At 36.4% G+C, this 19862-nt stretch overlaps 1 protein-coding gene across 1 annotated transcript; it reads right to left on the reverse strand.

Annotated features, from left to right (window-relative positions):
• Positions 1-16165: 16165 nt before the first annotated feature.
• On the reverse strand, positions 16166-17479 carry LOC113291871 (LRR receptor-like serine/threonine-protein kinase RCH1). The gene has a single exon (XM_026541355.1). It carries the CDS (start codon positions 17477-17479, stop codon positions 16166-16168), a length of 1314 nt encoding a protein of 437 aa, XP_026397140.1.
• Between the last annotated feature and the right edge of the window lie 2383 nt (positions 17480-19862).

Raw genomic sequence — 19862 nt, forward strand, 5'->3', positions numbered from 1 at the left:
CAACTCTACACCCACCTTGTCCCTAAGGATCGCCCTGTATTTTCCTTGTCTACAATAGGACGTTGTGCACTTGCAGTTTGACATAGTCGTATGTACTATTTATAAGCTTACCAAGTTTTTGGAGTCGCTGCCCTCACCATGACTTTGATAAGTGGCGATTGGTCGTTATCCTCTATGAAGGACTAGATTTTAATTCTTTATCCATGGTTGATTATATACGTAATGGTGAATTTATTGATAAAACTGTGGATGATGCATATAACTTTTTATAGTTGACATTGCAGAGAAAACCCATCAATGGGAATCCGTTAGGGAAACTAAGACAATGTCATATGCTAGGAGTGATCTTCATGGGAGGGAGTCTGATTTTGACTTTGATATAAACATGACGTGTATGGTTAAGAGAGTGAAGCTCTAGAGAGGGGCACAAATGAAGATGTTTTTGTCCCTAACTCATGTACCCAAACTGAACTATACGCTTGTGCCGTGTGTGGTAGATTAGGCCATATTGTTGAAAACTGCCCTATTTTGCATGACTTTTGGCAGTCCAAAGAACGTCATATTGATGCTCCCTATCAGAACCATCCCTAATCGCAGACTTGCGATTCAACATGGAAAAATCCGTATTTCAATGATACTAACAATGAATTAAATTTTGAAAATAGTATGTTTAGTCCTACTCATGCAACTGATATTGAATATGAACCTAATCCAGAGAAAATCGAGTCCACTAGAGACACTATAGTTTTGAATAGGGAAGTGCATCTTTGTTACGATGATGATGATGATGATAATGATTTAATGTTGGAAGGGCATGTATACTCTGAAAATGTTCTTATGAAGTCCCCTGTTTCTGAAACATTAGATTCTGTTAATGCTTCTTCTGATTTTCTTATTCGTAACACTGAATTTTTGGGTGATATGGTTACTCATCTTGAGCCTGTGCAACTGACCTGTGAAGAAGAGCATGACACACAACTTGTGCATAACTTAGGAAAGTCTGATTTTTTGTGGACATCAATAATTCTATGCATGAAGATGATTTTGGTATGTCTGATTCCCTACGTAAGTCAGAATCTGATGTTTCTTCTGACGATCCTATGCTTGAGATGAAAATTTTGGATGATCATGTTTCTGAATTGGGGTTTGATGTTTTGTTCTTTTAATGTGAGCATGATTTACCTGTTTCTGACTTAGAGAAAGTATGTGATGGTACTAACGGTCTTATACATGAAAACAACTTACATGTGCCTACTTTCTTGCCTAAGTCACAAACTGAGACTCTTCCACCCAACCTAAATTTGGTTTGTAACAAAACTGTAAAATCAACTTTTCTAAGAGTACATAATCTAGGATTGGAACTGTGTGCTTCCCAAGTCCTCTTGGACTATTTTTCGGCCAAATATGATACCTTTGAGGAACCACAGTTGGAATGCTGCCAAAGTCCATTTCGAATTAGACCTGATGCATGATGAACCACTGAAATTGTTAGATTTTGTAACCAAAAGTATATGTATTGAAAAATCTAGGTTTGGGGGTATCTCATTTCGTTTTGCATCCTCACTTGCATTTATGTCCTATTATAATTGTGTGAGGCTGTTAAAATTTCTGCACTTCGTCTTTTGGGTTGATCCTCAACTCTTTCGATTGTTGGTATATGGTGAGTCATCATTGTATAATCCAGTAGGTAATTTCTAGATCTTCTTGAATATATGTGGGATAATCCAATGTGACATCAACTGAGTTACCGTTGGATTCTATCTATGAATAATGAAGCCCTTATCTTGCTTTCGCCGACATCCGGTAATCTCTTCCCTTTTCTCTACTCAACATAGTTCTCATGGTATGTAGCTGTTTAAATTCTTATCATCTTTAGAAACATTGAGGACAATGTTAGATTTATGTTTGGGGGAGTATTTTGCATATAGAGTTTTTAGTCATTCGCATTAAAAAAAGATAAAAATAAAAAATCAAATATTCAAAAATTTTGTAAATACTTGCATAAAACATCCAACTTGTAGAGATTTTAGAGTCACTAGCGTGCTTCTAGCTATGTTTACATAGAGAGCCTGACCGAAATAACTGAACTTGGAAGAACTAGAGAACACAATCAGGTTTATTGTTTGTCTGAGCGTTAAAGTTGGATTTAACCATGCCGGTGGGCAAATTAGGTGCAACAAAGTTATTTGGTATTAGAGTTGTGATCATCCTTAGTGGAGACTACCTATTTTTACATCAAGCGAGGAACCAACTTTCATTTTTGTGACTATCTAAAAAGTCCTTTTAGAGTGTGTGTCACCGTACGTCAATTCCGGGTAGGAATGGTGAGCTACCCAACTTCGCACCACTTTCAACAATATTTTTGATCTCCTGAGTGCTAATTTTTCAATTATGAGGATGACGTCTAAAGATGAAAACTCGTTCTTGTAGTTTGATTTGCTGTTAGCACCATTCTCTTTCACTCGACAACATCAACAAATTCATAGAAACACATCATCATCAACAAGCAGAGCAACGCCAGATTCTATGAAGAAAAGTTGAAATAGTCCAAGGTTTACATGCAACAATTCAAGTAAGTAAAATTCTTATTCAAAGTGAAGATACTGTACACATTTGAAGAGATATTTTACAAGAGAAAAGAAAACAGAAAAAGATGAGAATTAGTGAAGTTCATAAAATCAAGGCAATACAGGTTGTGAAGAATTAAGTGATAAAGTCCTTCCTCCATGACTTTAGTGGTTTCTATTTATATTGTTATTTTCAGTTTTTTCATGTTAATAAAAAAAAATAATAAAAAAAACTCGTTGTACGGCTATCTCTAGATGGGTTGATTTTTGCTACGCAAAACCTGCACGACTTTATTATGACAGCTTCATCCTATCTTCTGCCAAGGCGTTCAACAAAGTGACCCACTGGGTCCCCTCCTTTTTTCCCTCACGCTTCACCCCTTGGTGAAAAAGATAGCTTCGCAGTGTAAGTTAGATTTACATGCATGTTACTTAGATGAAGGCACTATTACTGGGGACACAGTGGAGGTAGCCAAGGATTTAAAGCTCATATAGTCTTAATGTTTGTCTAGGGGGTTGCATCTTAATATTAAGAAGACAGAAGTTTTTTGGCCAACCGTTGATGTTAGAAGCTTCACTGAAGGTATGTTTCCTACCGACATTGGGAGACCCGTTGATGGTGTGAAGCTTCTTGGAAGTCCTATTAGTCTTTATCCACAATTTTTTAGTGATATGCTTGTTAACAGAGTTAACAAAACCATCCAGCTCATGACCTCTATTAAGAAGCTTAAGGATCCTCAGTGCGAATTTATTCTTTTACGTAATTGTGCTGGGGTTTCTAAGTTATAATTCACTATGCGCACCACCAAGCCTTTGGCGCTTCAACAAGGTATTGATATTTTTGATAATCATGTTTTGCTTTTTTTTGAGGAACCTTGTGACCGGAGATGGTGCTGGTTTTGGCCCTTTGCAGCAACGTATCTCCACTTTACCTATTAAGTACGGTGGTTTAGGGGTTTATACGATGTCAGACACCAGCAATTATTGCTATCTCGCTTCTCAGAACCAGTCCAGGTCCGTGCAGAATATAATACTTAGGGACCTATACTCTGCTTGTTGTGAGAATGGCCACACATACCAGCAAGCCTTGCAGACTTTTATTTAGGTTTGTGATTTACCTTCTTCCTTCAGCTTTGTAGAAACTTCCCCCTCTTCCATGCATACCCTGGCAGTTACATACTTTGATGATGTGAAGAAGAAAATCCCGAGCCAATTTGTCATGTCTGAAAGAGACTCGGTTTTGTGGCAATCTAACAGAATGAAACATGCGCAAGAGTACCTTTTGGCCGTACCAATTAGTGGGCTTCAACAGAATATAGGGCCAAGGCAGTTTAGAGCTGTTTTGTGCTATCGACTTGGTATCCTGCTTTTTCCAAAAAGGTGGTTTGTGTTCGTGTTGTAAACAAGATATGGACATTTTTGGAGATCATGCGATTCATTGCGCCAGTGAGGTCGGGCTCAAGTATCGTCATGATCTTGTTAGAGATGTTGTTGCTGATATGTTTTATAAAGCTGGTGTGCATGCTAGAAAAGAAGTATCCTTGGGCCTTCTTTCAAATGGCAAAGCCTTGAAGCCTGCAGACATCCTTGTTTATGGGTGGGAGAACGGGAAAGATATGTGTTTTGATTTTACTAGCGTTTCACCTTTTACTACTGCGGCTGGGAATGCTTTCATACCAGGTCAAGCCATTTCCAGTGCAGTTTCTCGTAAACGCACCAAATATTTAGACATATGCACATCTCATGGTTATGGATTGGGTGTTTTGGATTTCACTTCCTTAGGTGAGCTTGGTGAGGATTCTGTATTACTTTTAAATAGGCTTAGGAATTCCCTGGCTAAACTTGATGCCAGCAATGATCATGGTAGTTTTCTTTTTCATAGATTAAGTTTGGTTATTCAGAAAGATATTGGTTCATAGCTTGTGGCTAGGCTACCAACTGCTCCTTTGTAATCTTTTATCCCTTTTGATTCTTAATAATATGGTGGTTTTTTCAAAAATAAAAATAAAAAAATCAATTATTGTAGCTTACTTTCTTAGTTTTGTTTAATAACACCATGGTGAAGAAGAATTTAAGAGGAAATTTCAAGCAACAAGAAGTTAAAGAGAAGAATTAGAAATTGTCAAGGTTCTACGAAGTTCAGATGTTCATCATCAATAGTTGAAGACCGAAGATTGAAACGTTTCTATGGATGCTGTGAGAGTGGTGTTGATTGCCGATCGGATGTGAAGGTAAGTGAGTACTCCCATCATTTCTAATGGTTTATTTCCTTTCTTAGAGATCATCAGAAAAAATTCTTTTTGTCCACAATTTTGTGGAGTCACCAGAAATTATTTCGGAAGGTTTTCCTTCCCACCATTCAACGTGTGCCGGATTTCTCTCTTTAATCCTATCTGCACACATGAGAGACTAAAACAACGGTCTTTTTGAGTGCAATTATCATAAAAACCTTATTGGTGAGGCAGAAGTCGAGGCTTGTGATCACTCTCGAACCCAAATTCTTTTATATGGTATGGTTATTTCTCGCTCAACTCTTAACGATGATAGTGCGTTCTTTGGTAGTTCTAACTTCGTGTTACTAGCATGCAGAAACTCTATGTCCTCATAGATCTTTGGATGCTTGGACTCTATTACGCTCTGAAATTGGAGAAGGTTTTGTGGGTACACCTCTGATAAACCCTCACGAGACTACAACTCGTCCACTAGGGACACCTAAGGGTTTAAAGCCTTAGTGCATACGCTAAATGCATTCGATAAACCACGACAGTGTATAGTTAGGATTTCTTAATTTATGTTTCACTTGAGGACAAGTAAAAATCAGGTTTGGGGGTATTTGATGAGTGCCAAATAGTGCATATTTCTACACCTTTTTATTGGCAATTATCTCATCTTTTGTGCTTTAAAATCATATATTATCCCAAATTATGTATTTTCAGTGTTTTCAAGAATAAATACTTGTACTAATTAATTTTGTGTTTTTAGGTATTAAATAAAGCTTGGATGAATAGAGAATCCAAAAGAGCAGAGAAGTAGAGACAATGGAAGAGAGACAACAAATACTTGCGCTAGAAAGCAGTGAAGAATGTCGTTTGCACCTCCTCCGCAAGTGAAGAATCTTGTTTGCAAGACCCAAAACTAGGTGTGGACTTGAAATATTAGCTTTGAAGAAGCATTGGTCCTGAGGAAGTGAAAGAACCCTAACCCATATCCAAACCCGGTTCATCAAGGTTTGATGCAACATCTTAACACCCTAGCACCTACCACGCTTCCCTTACCCGAACAGAAGCCAAATACTCCTCTCCGTTTCGTTCTCATCTTCTCCACCCTTTGCAAGACCATCATCTCACCTTCACCTCCATCGCTCCATCAATCACTTCCATCCTCGACCACTTCTGACCTCATGCAACCTATCAGCCACCCTATGCAATCAATCAACCTTCTAATCTTTATCTATCTCCATCTTATCTTCTCTCTTATCAAAAACAGTAACCCTAGAAGCTATGATTGATATGGATAGATTTAGGGTTATCTTCAATGGCAAAAGCAAACATCAAATCAAGAGTTGTAGAGTTGAATTGCAGAAGGGGTTTGTCAGAAAAGGTGTTTTGGGTGAGTGGGTGTTCTCTAATTATCAAATTCTAAGTGATTGAGTAAAAATTGTGTATGAATAGAGAAGGCAGTGTGATGTAAAATTCATGCCCGGATTAGCCGGTGCACCAAGCAGTAGTTCACGTTTGATTTTATCATCTCCATGATGTTCTAATTTCATAGTTAGGGTTTAGATGAAATCATTAATCTGTTGCTCAATTTAATTCAAGTTTTGATATTGTTCTTGATGTGCTATAATGTTTTCGCTAAGTATAATATGAGTCTTCAGCATTTTGCTCTCTCAGTGTATGCCATGTATCCATTGTAGTTAGAATAACAATATGTTGATTGTGCTACAACTCATGATTAATTGATTTTTGTTCGATCCTTTGACTAGTTATGCCTTAATCAAACAGTTAGTACTTTGAAGGGATACCTTAGTTGCGATTAGAATATCCATATCAGGGTTGTGTAATTATCTAAGTGATTGATATGCGGTTAGTTTGTTTTGTGAGAGGGAAGCTAACACTAGGATTATGAATCATCTTAGTGACACTAAAACATCCTCCTGAAACTGCCCTGGATAGGCGGAAGACCACCAGTGTCCATTATAAGGGACAAGCATAGTATTGAGACTGAATTGACTTATTGTAGGTTAAGTAGTGGATTCGACCTCCCTAGCATCTTATTTATCTGCTTGTAGATTACTCTTTGCTTTCGTGTTTGTTATTTCAGTTACTACCATCATCTAGTCGTATCGGCAAACAAAACTCCCCTTTTGGTTAATTTTGTTCTAAGTCAGTTGTAGTAAGACCATAGCTTCAACTCTACACCCACCTTGTCCTTGAGGATCAGTATGTATTTGCCTTGTCTACAATAGGACACTGTGCATGCACTTGCAGTTTGACATGGTCGTAGGTACTATTTATAAGCCTACCAATCGTCCCCACATCATGGCCTTTCCATAATTTCTTTATTCAACGTGGCCACTGTAGTATATGCCAAGATATAGTGGCCGCAACCACGCCAGGAAGGCGCCACTCCGCCACCACGCCACTGGCATGCACCAAATTAATTACGCCACTAGAAGGCGCCACTCCGCCACTAGTAGGCGCCAATTACGCCACTACGCCACTGGAAGACGCCATAATCAACGACCACCCCCTTCCTTAAATTACAATCTCGACCGTCCAACTTCTCCAGCCGAATTGACCGGCCTAAATTAAATCTTAGGCGACCAAACAAGACTAACTTAATAGCGTCACACGCTATATCTTGTGGCAAGTCTCATTACATAGCTCGCCACACATGATTACCCGCCGCCTAACCGACTAGGTCTTGCACACAAAACCCACTTAGCAATTTGCTGCATATTTTCCACGAAGATACTCGATACATCAAACATGTCACAAACTGGAGGATGTTCATCAGGTTATTGGTCTGGCGGTTTACAGCATGTGGCGTGTAATGCTCCCATTAAGAGAAAGTGTCAGGAAAGGGCGGACGGTTAATGAGCAGTAGGTGAGTAGTGGGTGTAAGGCTGACCAGTCTTCCCCCGTAATGGAAACATGATGGTCACCACTTTTTACACGACTCAACTTCTCCATTACTTAACTATCTCCACTTCCTACGAGATCAGGTGTGCTCAATCATTACTTGTATATTTCGACCTATTTGGACAAGGGACAAGTGTTATCAACACAATTATCCAGAAAAAACACCAAGAACTTATAGCTTACATTCCACTAGCCAGTTCCTTATTCTGATACAAGTCATAAAACAACCACACCTTCAGAATTAACCATTCTGATCTCAACACCTTCTTCGCTACCCTCCCTAAATCAACCCTTCTCCTTCACGTTGTGACCGAAGCAAGACTGGAACAGTCATTTCTTGGTTTAGGTCAGGATTGTACGAATTGATATCTCGAATCTAAAGTACTCCCATGTAGTACATTTTTTTAGGCTTTAGATTCGTTTCTCAGCGGCACACCCAACTTTACCATTTCCAGCAGAATCAGTTTTTACCCCAAAACAACAACTTTGATTGATATATGCACAACCCTTGTTATTTCAATTATATAAACAAAATATATGAGAAAAAGAAATAACACAGACACCCGAAATTTTGTTAACGAGGAAAACGAAAATGCAGAAAAACTCCGGGACCTTGTCCAGTCTTGAACACCATAATGTATTAATCCGCTACAGAGTCTAGCCTACTGACAAATTAACTTCGGACTGGAATGTAGTTGAACTCTAACCAAGTATCACACTAATTGAGGCATAGTCGTGTTCCTTACAACAATTAAGGTACAACCCTAACCAAGATTCTAGCGTACTGACAATCAACGCCGTGAAGTCTAAAGCTCAACTACACACTTCTATCCTGATCCGAGACATGATTTGTAATAGAGTAGAAATCAAGATATAGTTTTGATCAACTAAATTGACAACAATCTTGAGGTAACAACACTTGTGAGTTCGACCGAGCAATGGTCTAAAAATCTCCCTCTTTGTCAGTTTTAGCAACAAAACTATCAATACGTATGAATTACAAAATAAATAAAACTTTGTAGCTTCTAATATGTTATGCTTGATTTTCTTGGCTCTTCAACTTCTTGAATTTTTCGTAACTTCAAGTTCTCCATCGATTCTGAATGTGTTCAACTCAGCATCATTATTGTTGAATATTCGTAGCGATAACAATAAGAAAACGAATGTTCTCAGTCATTGTCATACAGTTCATAGTATTATTATCTTTATCAAAGTCCAATTGTATCAGAACTTCGAAATAATAATACGGTGATATGTAATCTCCCCCTTAGTCAATACTTCCATCTTTTTCATAATAGGTAAAACCTATAGATATGAATCCACTCCCCTTTTGCATAATGATCCGTAAATCATATGTATGTAGTATGAACTACTAAATACTTTCCCCCTTATTGTCAATATCAATTGTCAAAGGTACGAAAACTATGGGATCATAATAAATTCTCAAAAGATAATTCATGACTAAAAAGCATATCAACTTTTACTTTAGATGATATCACAGAGTCGAAACTTAGTGTCGGGATTAGTTTTCCCAGAAGCAAGAGGTTCTCTTTATATATAGACTTTCAAGATCGAAGATTGCTTTAGGTTTAAGCTACGGTATCTTTATAAACAAGCAAACAATATTCACCGTTAGATGAGATTCGACTTGAGATTCAAGCTAAGATAACTTGGTAATCAAGTGATCATTATCCACCATTAGATGGTTTAGCTTGAGATTTATATACACATGATATACAATCTTAGATAAGGATGAACGGTACCTAAATGTGTATAATGAACTAGTTTAATTACGGTTAACAAAGTTAGCCATATGAACCATATAAGCTTTATCATTTTCATCCAATATTTTTGGACTCAATTTGATAATCAACCATAACTTAATATGTGATCAAAGATATCTAGTGTGTTTTGCAGAATTGTTCAAATGCATAATATCTCATAAAAATATATTTGAATGCATTCAACCAGTTAAGTATGTGACTAGGTACATATATTGTAACTAGTTCGTTAGCATTTATGCCATAGTATATAAATCGGGTATGTGTACCCTTAAGGAAATAAAAATTAAGGGAAATTAGTTTGCATACTGCGTACCATACCGCCGTAGCCGAATGTGAACTTACGCTGGTATGTTTACCGGGTCCGCATACAAAAGCTTATGAACCAAATGCGCATACTAGGTGCGCACTCAAAATATCCGAAACTAACAGTTGCACCAGTACGTGTACTGATTATGCATAATGTTCCGTTTCCAGAATTCAGTAGTTCAATAATTATCGATAATCGATTTGGAACATCCTTAGAAGACGACAATGATAATCTTACACATATCACTAGCTTCAAGTAATTTTCAAATGGTTATTTGATCGTCACACACATATCGTATAAAATGTCAAGGTAATTTTCACATGATTAATTTAAGTCGTAATTTAGTTACCAACAAATGAATCGTTCTTTACTAAAAATATTGAGTGGATGAAAGAAATGTTTAAGCTTACATTCATATTTCGAGAAGTAAATTTCACGAGATAAACTCACCTCGAAATTCCTATATGTGTTATAATTTAAAGTCCACATGGTCATACGACTTATTCTCAATTATGTATATAGAATAAACTTAATATCTGAGTGAAATGGAAATGAATTATTCTTCACATACCTTTTGTTAATGAAGTTCCTCTGAAGTCTTCAGTTTATCTTCTTCTTCAAATGGTAAACGTCGTGAAGTCTAAAAATCAACTACACACTTTTATCTTAATCCGAGACATGACTTGTAGTAGATTAGAAATCAAGATATAATTTTGATCAACTAAATTTGACAACAAGCTTGAGATAGCAACACTTGTGACTTCGACCGAGAAATGCTCTAATAAGTCCATCTTCTTATTTTCTACTTGCATATATTTAGAGAGATGCGGAAGAAAAGACGCATCAATAAACGTCAGTTGACATTGTCGGCATTAAAAAGCTCTGTCAATATAACTACTAAAATCAACTAATCAAGGGAAATTTAAACATTATATAAAATATTGGGATATGAGGTTCTTATTTTTATTATTTTTCTCAGTATCCCCTTAATTTGTGGAGATATCCCACAAATGTGGGTTCTTGATGAAGCCTTTGAATAAAAGATTTCTATGGCACAAATAACCTTATTTATGAAAATATAATAGATGTAAACTCTATACTTTACACGGTATAATTATCGAAAATGCTATATGACCCGCTTAATGAAAGCCGAGGAGCAACGATTCCGACGTGGCCAATATAGGAAAGAGAATGTTTCCAAATTTCCTGCGTCACTTTAAAGTTTAAAAAAAATACGAAAATACAACAATTAGTAAATAAGTAAATAAACATACTTAACATTTTCTTCTCTTTTCCTATTTTGTCTGCACTGTGCTATCAACGTATCGCAATCATTTTACATACTGTTTTTATTCGAACAGATCTAATCTAGGTTATTTGAACAGTTAATGAATGGTGAGGTAATCGAGTTTAACATCATGAACAAGCAAGCTTGCATCTTTTGGTTTGTTTCTCCTTATTGCATGAATTTTCAACTTTCATCACTGTTAAGGGTTGCCATCTATTAATGGTCGGCACAGAATTTTCAAATTTCATCACTGTATTATCTATAAAAATCAAAATTAGCACCAATAAATTATTTAACTAAGCCTCTAATTAAAATAAAATTAGAATGACTGATTAGAATTTTTAATTGTTTATAAGATTTAATCGATTAACAAAAATGGAGATGGAAAAAAATGGATGGAGATTAAATATTTTCTTTTCCGATTTCTAAACCTGATTGTTTGCTTATTTTGATTTTTTTATAATGATTCGGCGTCTAAAAAATTAATCTAGGATTTCAACTCCTGATTTTACTGTGAAGATGAACAAAAGAGAGCCACATTATCCCACGGTTGACTGATTCTATTTTTCATATTTTCATTCATTAACGTGACGTGTTAACAATTTTCTTTTCCTCTCTCCGCCATATCACTGCCACGCAGTCAAACGATTGTTATTTAGCTGTTCAAGTAGCAGGATTGTATAATTATCAAACCAACTTAAATACAACAAATCTCTTAAATCGTACGTAGGAATTTGACAAATTTTACATATTTAGAAAGCTTTTTGAATGACCTATACGGTAAAAACGAAGGATTTGTTTAGGAGCTTGGAAATGGGAAAACATAGCCCATAATAGGTTAATTTAATTTAAGTTATGATAACTTTGAGCTTGATCAGTTTTAGTGTTGTTTCCAGTCTTAGATTAACTCAACCTGTATTTGTTTGACACTTAATCCAACAGTAGATTAACCTTGAAATTGATCATTTTTAACTCTACTTACGAAAGTATATCAGATATCGAGGTAAATTAGTAGGAGTAAGTGACAAAGTAGTTTTCCAAATATTTAAACGGTGGAGTTTGTGGCTCTATCGTAAGTTGGGAAATGGGAAGAACATGTTTTTAAGAGAATACCATAGACCCAACTTTTTAATCTCCGAAAACCAAGGATGGATTAACTGTCCTTATCCCAACCTGGAATAAAATGTAAAGAAACACTTTTCAACCTTTTTTTTTGTGATAACCCAACCTGGGTTGGGATATCCCAGTTCCAAACACGACCGATGATCTTTTCTTTTTTCATGTTTTATTCCTTAGATAATTTTGAAGTTTTTTCTTCGTATTTTTTAGTGTGCAGGTATTATCCACAAAATTTTTAGAATACATCTATCATCCACCATATTTTCTTAGTATGCAGATATTATCCACATGTTTTTTTAGCGTGCATCTAATATCCACAATGTGTTTCTAATGTGCAACATTATCCACAATACTAATTAACCTTTCGTATTTGTTTATATCGTGGCATATACATCATTGTAGGAGCTATAAATTCTCTTTTGATTCCATAATTTGTGAAACATATATATACTCAAGTAAATATGTGAAAAATATATGCACAATCAGTCAAAACAAAATCAGTTTAGAAAACCTTCTTTTGAAAGATGAACATGCACATCAATATGAAGTTGAGAGTTGAATTTCCCGGATTTTATTAATAAAAGTTCTTGACCCGACTCAGATTCAACCCAATAAGTATTTATGTTTGATTCTTTTATCATATTCAATTCTTATGGAACGATTTTATTTTCTTGATTTTTTATTTGTATTGGCTTTTACAAATAGACCAATTTAGTGATAGCTATATATTAACACCAATTAGTAATTGTTTTTGAAGTTGATGTCTTGATCAAAAACTTGAAAATGAACTAGCTTAGTCTAATTTAGTAACACTCCTCTAATCATCCTTGATTGGAGAGGATTGTCTTTTATGGTGTGGCAAAAAGCCATATTGATCTGATTAACAAAAATATAATCATTAATCTAATTTAATTTAATAGAATTAACAAAAAGTATAAACAATAATCTAGGTTAATAGCAGAACCGCGTAAATGTGAAGGGAGTTAATATTATTCATAAAATCATTCAGTTAAGAATTGAATAATAAAAAAAAATTAAGGCAATGAGGGGTAGGGAACACCAAAGTGATAATGATAACTACCAAGAAAATATCCGAAGCTTCTCTCAATATGAATTTAATTTCTTCTCCATCACCATATCCTTCTGATTTTTTTAAGATCACCTTCTTCTAATTTCTTTAAAAAAGTTTAGTTTCAGCAAGTTATGCTTCGCAATACACCCAATTAATCCTAAAGGTTTCTTTATTTTCTCGGTTTTATTTAGTTATTTTTACAGTAAAAAAGAAAATAATAAAAGTAGACTAAAAGTGATATTTAACCCAAATGTGGGTTGCATTTAGTCACAACCTTTAAAAATTAACAAAATAATTTATAATAAGTGAGCCATGTTTTCAATAAGAGTGCTGAAGCGGTACTATTTCATCTTCTTTTTGTTCATCTTCATTTTTTGGTACTTCTATTGTTTTCCTGCGTATTATTGCCAGTCTTGTTGGAAACAAATATCGGGAAAAAAACATACTTAATTACTGTATTAATCTTGATATCCACATTTTTTGAGGGAACTGTATTCGAGAGTGTCCAACTTTTAAGAAGATAGTAATTAAACTGGAAGTTAAGTTTAGAAATCACACCATGTATTAATGTATAATGTTTTCATTGAAATTTTCGTTTGTGCAACTTGATAAAACCAAGATTTTCTTTCAAAGATTTCCATTGCCCAATAAAATTTGCTTAGTTTTTGATCTAAAAATGGCTTTAACTTCATGTTGGACTAAGCACACTACTTTATTTTCTCCCCCCTCCACAAAGTCTAGCAAATGTCAAATAAAATCCCAACAGAAATTAGTTTTTATCCCACTATATTTGTCAATAGGATGTTACCAAGTAGAGGGTAATTAAACTAAGTGCATCCTATAATCAGGTTCATATAATTAGGCGCCAACCTTTTATCAAGTTCGGTATCCTCCACCACCTCAAGATTCTGATTATCCCTCCTATTCAATATTCAAATATTAATTGATCTTTCTAGAATATAATGTTAGGATTTATGGTAAAATTATTGAAGAATACGCTAGCTGAGAATAAAAATAAAAATTACTATTCGTTTTTGGATGGATATTATTACGTGAAACTAGTTGGAAGCGCCTAACAAACTAAGCTCCAAATGGGGGAAGGGGGCTGAGATTGTGTCACAAGGGGGCAAACTAACACTACCTTCCATATTAATTCCTGCAATATTACGCCATTGAGGACTCGAACCTGGGATCTTCTGAAACGTATTAAACTTCGGGGAACGAGATGACCAGCTGAGGTAGGTCCCATCTTTCTTTTTTGTATTTTTTTTTAATAAACAAAATTACCATCCATTCACTCACTCACAAACATCTAACGCCATAAACACCTTCCATGTGCATCAAAACCAAAACCGTCTATAATCCATATTCCGGTCAGTTATCACGGTCAGCCGTAGGAGTATGTGTTAGCCGTTCATTTGAACAATCAACGGTTCCAATTTAACCCTAATGTACAGGGGCAGATATCTATCCCTTTATAAGCAGGATAGTTTTCCCTTATTCACTCATCTCTTCAGCCGCCTATGTATTGAAGAAAGAAAGAAACCCCAAAAATCATCAAATAGCAGATCTAGGTCTCTTTGATTATCATCACAACCAAATCATGATCGTTTCAAACATCTCCAACAATAACAATAATACAAAGCATAATGATATTTCCTCTCAAGAAAGTAAAATTTCTTTTCATGTAAGTTGTTCAACAGATCCGGATAAGCTGGTTTGTGTTTCTTCCGTTTTCCGAGCGCCAGAGATCGTGGGTGAGGAAAGCTACCTGAGGTCTATATGCCGGTGAAAGTAAAGTGCTCGGTAGAGAGTCTTTCGTTCACTCTAATATTTTTTTGTTTTCTGTTCTTTGTATCGGAAGACAAGAAAATTGAGGATGAAAAAAGCTGTGTGAGGTCTGAATGCCGGTGATATTGAGGGTTAATTGTTTGCATTTTGAGCTCATATAATGTCTGATAAGTTTTAATGTCTATATCCCTTTCAAATCTGTCTTCAATTTGTGTTTTTATTTATGAGAAATCTGGCATCACCACTTTCGGTTGGAAACAGTCTCCCCGTTGGTTTTGGGTTCCCTGTAAATCGTCGTTGACTGACTGACACTGGAAAATTGTTGGCCATATATAATTACAGCCATTGACAACTTAACTACCCCGTTGTAAATGCAAATAGCCCAGTGCTTTTAATTAGTGGTTGTGCTGCATTGGAATTTTATATGATTAATCTTCATGTGAGTAGCTCCTTTATGAGCTTTGTATTGGCAAGGAATTATGTCTGTACCAATTTATTAGTAGTACTCTTTTAGCTAGGAAATGCAATGGCATTGTTATTGGCCCAGTGACATAGGTCTTAGTGTGTGCATTTTGAACTGTTCCTCAGCACCGCAATGTCTAATAATTGCAAATTTCATTTTTATTTCCCCCCGTTCTGCTATATATGACCTCACTAGAGATATGTTCCCTGTAACTACTAGGATCGAGACTTCGTGCAAAAGTGTGAAGAATCTGTCTCGCATCAAGTTGTTTGTATAACAGCAAATTAAGAGGCTCCGGCGTAGACTATACGTTGCACTGCAGTACATCCACTTAGAAAAAATATCTGACACTGCATACACTTTGCTTTTTCTTTTTGTTTGTTGTGGACTGGAGGCTCCAACACGAAGACTATGCAGTGCACTGAATTAGCTAGTGTGACTTGACTCCACTCATTAAACTTTGCACTACATACTAGTCATTCATTAAACCACATAACTTAATATCAAATTAAACAAACAATGAAATTTTGGAGCAGCAATCACCAAGTTAATTTATAAATATTATCATTCAAAATATTCAAAAGTACAACAGAAAAGAGGAGTACATTGTTACTAATAATTATTATGGATTTAATCAATTATTCGAATAACAAAAGAATCAACCAATCTCCAATATGGAAACCACCAGTTTTGTTTCTTAAGAAGTAAAACAAAGAACAGGCCCCAAAATCCAACTGCGAAACCCAAGGCAACAATTGCGTACAACAACAACTTCTCTTTCGTATCATCGTCTGCATCGATTTCATCAAATTCATTTGTAAGATTCGCATCACTGGTGCTAGTATTGCGATCACCCTCGCAAATTTTCTCTGTAGGATATCCGCATAATAAATCATTCCCAACAAATGCTAATCCTCCCAAACTCAGAGTATCAAAGTGAACCCCTCTCGGAATCCTGCCATTCAACTTATTGTAAGATACGTTGAGAAACTGTAGCCAGTCGATTCCTGTTAATGATTGTGGAATATGTCCAGACAGCCTATTGGAGCTTATATCCAAAGACTCTAAACCAACCATCTCTCCGACACTCGTTGGGATGCTACCGGAGATACAATTATGAGACAAATTCAGCACACCAAGTGCTTTCAAAGTACCTATCTGTTCTGGAATGTTTCCATCAAGAATGTTACATGATAGATCAATTCCTGAACTATAACTATGCAACTGCTCAAATTGTAACATAATCCCCTTAATCACCATTTGTAATTGCAAAGGATCATTATCGTATATGTTGACCAAGAGTGTATCATTAGGCCTACTCAATAACCTCTTCAAGTTTCTCATCTCCCTAGGTATCGGTCTGGAGATATTGTTCATCGGTAAGTCTAATATTTGGAGTTCTTGCAAATGAACAATTCCTTGCGGGATTGAACCTCTCAACTTGTTTGACCTCAAAGAAAGGATCTTAAGGTCATGGAGTGAGCCAAGACCAGTTGGTATACTACCTCCAAAGTTATTATCTGCCAAGTTTAGAGCTTCAAGTTTGTGAAGTTTACCGATGATATCAAGTGTACCATCCAGATTGTTGCCATTTAACTGCAGAGACGCCAGTGATGCTAGTTCAAGCTCATTTGAAATATTTCCAGTGAGATTGTTGTTGCCAAGGTTTAGAGAATAAAGATTCTTGCATTGCCCTATACTAGCAGGAATAACCCCCGAAAGTAAATTGCTGGAGAGATCCATTAAACCAACACGTGCATAACCTCCTGGGTCTGTGAGACATAGAGAAGACAAACTAGGACCTGAAAACTTGTTACCAGATAGATTGATGTACTCACAACTAGTTAATCTCTTTCCTGTTTGTATTGCAATTTCACCACCGAATTGGTTATTCGATACATCTACAGTATATATACTTTCAGGTAGAAGAGGGGAGACGACCATGAAGTTTGTTGTTGGACAAATTTAACCAAAAGAGACTTTTCATATCGGAGAGACTAGAAGTGATGGCCCCCGTTAAGTTATTATGAGACAAATCTAAGAGATGAAGGTATTTGTTTTGATGCTCTACCTCTTCCTAATTGACATTCTGGACAAGAAGGAAGAGGTATCAGCTCCTATTTCAGATGTGGAGATTTTGGAGAGGGCTAGTCATCGTCGACATTATAATGAAGTGCTTGTCTTGATAGCGAAGAAGTGGAAATTAAGGGCTAAAATCCGTTGGCATGAGGATGGGGAAAGGAATACAAATATGTTTCACAAAATAGCGAATGGGAACAGAAGGAAAAACGCGATGTTTAAGTTGATGATTGGTACAGAGGAGGTTGTGTGTCAAGATCGAATTATCAAAGAGGTGACTGAGTTTTATGAGAAGTTGTATAATAGAGATCAGGAGGAGGATGTTGACCTGGAAGAGCTGTCTTTCTCAACTATTTCAGAGACGCAGAGCACTTGGCTTGAAAGAGAAATTTCTGAAGACGAGATCATGTCGACTATCAAATCTTTCAAGCTGAATAAGTCTCCAGGGCCCGACGGGTTTCCGATTGAATTTTACAAAGTTTCTTGGGAAGTTATTAAAAACGATTTTATGAAAGTGGTGAAGGAATTTAATGAGATTGGGGGTGTCAATTGGCTCTTAAACTGCACTTTTCTTTCATTGATTCCGAAGAAGAAAGACGCTGTTCAGTTGAAGGATTTTCGGCCTATTAGCCTGGTCATTACTATCTATAAGATCTTTTCAAAAGTTCTCGCCAATAGATTAAAGGTGGTTATCCCAAATCTGATTTCTCAATCACAAGGTGCCTTTCTAGCCGAGAGACAGATATTAGACGGAATCTTAATTGCAAATGAGCTAATTGACTCTAGAAAGATACATGGAAAAGAAGGGATTGTGTGCAAGTTGGATATGGAAAAGGCTTACGACCATGTTCTCTGGGGATCCGTAGAAGGTGTGCTTAAGAAGATGGGGTTCGGTTGGAAATGGAGGAGATGGTTTAGAAATTGCATTTCAAATGCTAGGTTTTCAGTTATCATCAATGGAGCAGCGAAAGGGTTCTTTAAATCTTCTCAGGGTCTCCGGCAGGGAGATCCTCTATCTCCGTTCTTATTCCTTTTGGTGGCTGAAGTTTTTAATAAACTTATGAATAATGCGAAGTCTGAAGGTTGTCTAAAAGGTTTTTATGTGAAAGAAAATGGTATGGAAGTCTCTCATCTTCAATTCGCGGATGACACAATTGTATTCCTAGATGCGAAGGTAGAAGAAGTTCAAAAGCTTATGGAGGTGTTAGAGAGTTTCAAGGCCAAAACAGGTCTGAAAGTTAACCTCGCTAAGAGTGCCATGATGGGTATTGGGGTTCAGCAGGAATATATTCAAGAATGTGCAGGATTAGCAGGGTGTGCAGTTGGAGAGTTTCCAAATTCTTATCTTGGGATTCCTATTGGGGCGTCTACTAGACTAAGATCTGTTTGGAATGTTGTGATTGAAAGAATGATTCCGAAGCTAGCTCCTTGGAAGAGAAGGTACCTCTCGAAAGCCGGAAGGGTTGATCTCATCAATAGCGCGGTAGCATCCATCCCTTTGTATTATCTTTCACTTTTTCAAATGCCTATTTCAGTAGCGAAGAAATTAGAAAAATTGATGCGGAATTTTCTTTGGGGAGATACTATTAACAAGAAAAGCCTTCATTGGAGGTCGTGGAAAAAAGTTTCTGTCCCTAAGAGTGAAGGCGGTCTGGGCATCAGAAATTTAAAAGTTAACAACGACGCTCTGTTAACAAAGTGGTTGTGGAGATATGGAGAGGAGAATATGAGTTTGTGGAGGAAAATCATTTTTGAGAAATTCGGCGGCATTGAAGAAGTTTGGTTACCTAAAGACTCAAAAAGGACTTTTGGGTGGGGGTTATGGCGGGGTATTCTCAATCAGTCTGCTTTCCTTAAAAATGGGTCCAAAATTTCAACAGGTAAAGGAAATAAGACGAATTTTTGGGATGATGTTTGGTGTCATGAAAAAACTCTTAGAGAGTTATTTCCAAAGCTATGAAAAATCAGCAGAAAGAAGGAAGCTACAGTTGAAGATATCTACATCGATGACGGGGCTGGACCGTCTTGGAACATTGACCCTTGTAGAAGGCTTAAGGATCAGGAAATTCAAGAAGTTACAGAATTCTCTAGACTTTTATACGATCGAGGAGCTCCTGTTGCAACCGATGATAAACGGGAGTGGACTTACAGCCCCAAAGGTATGTTCTCTGTTAGTTCTTGCTATGCTTGGCTTATGCATGATCAAGGACATATCACACCTCCAAAATTTTCAACTCTTCAACAACTC

Source organism: Papaver somniferum, chromosome 6, assembly GCF_003573695.1.
Source record: "Papaver somniferum cultivar HN1 chromosome 6, ASM357369v1, whole genome shotgun sequence".
Classification (NCBI taxonomy): domain Eukaryota; kingdom Viridiplantae; phylum Streptophyta; class Magnoliopsida; order Ranunculales; family Papaveraceae; genus Papaver; species Papaver somniferum.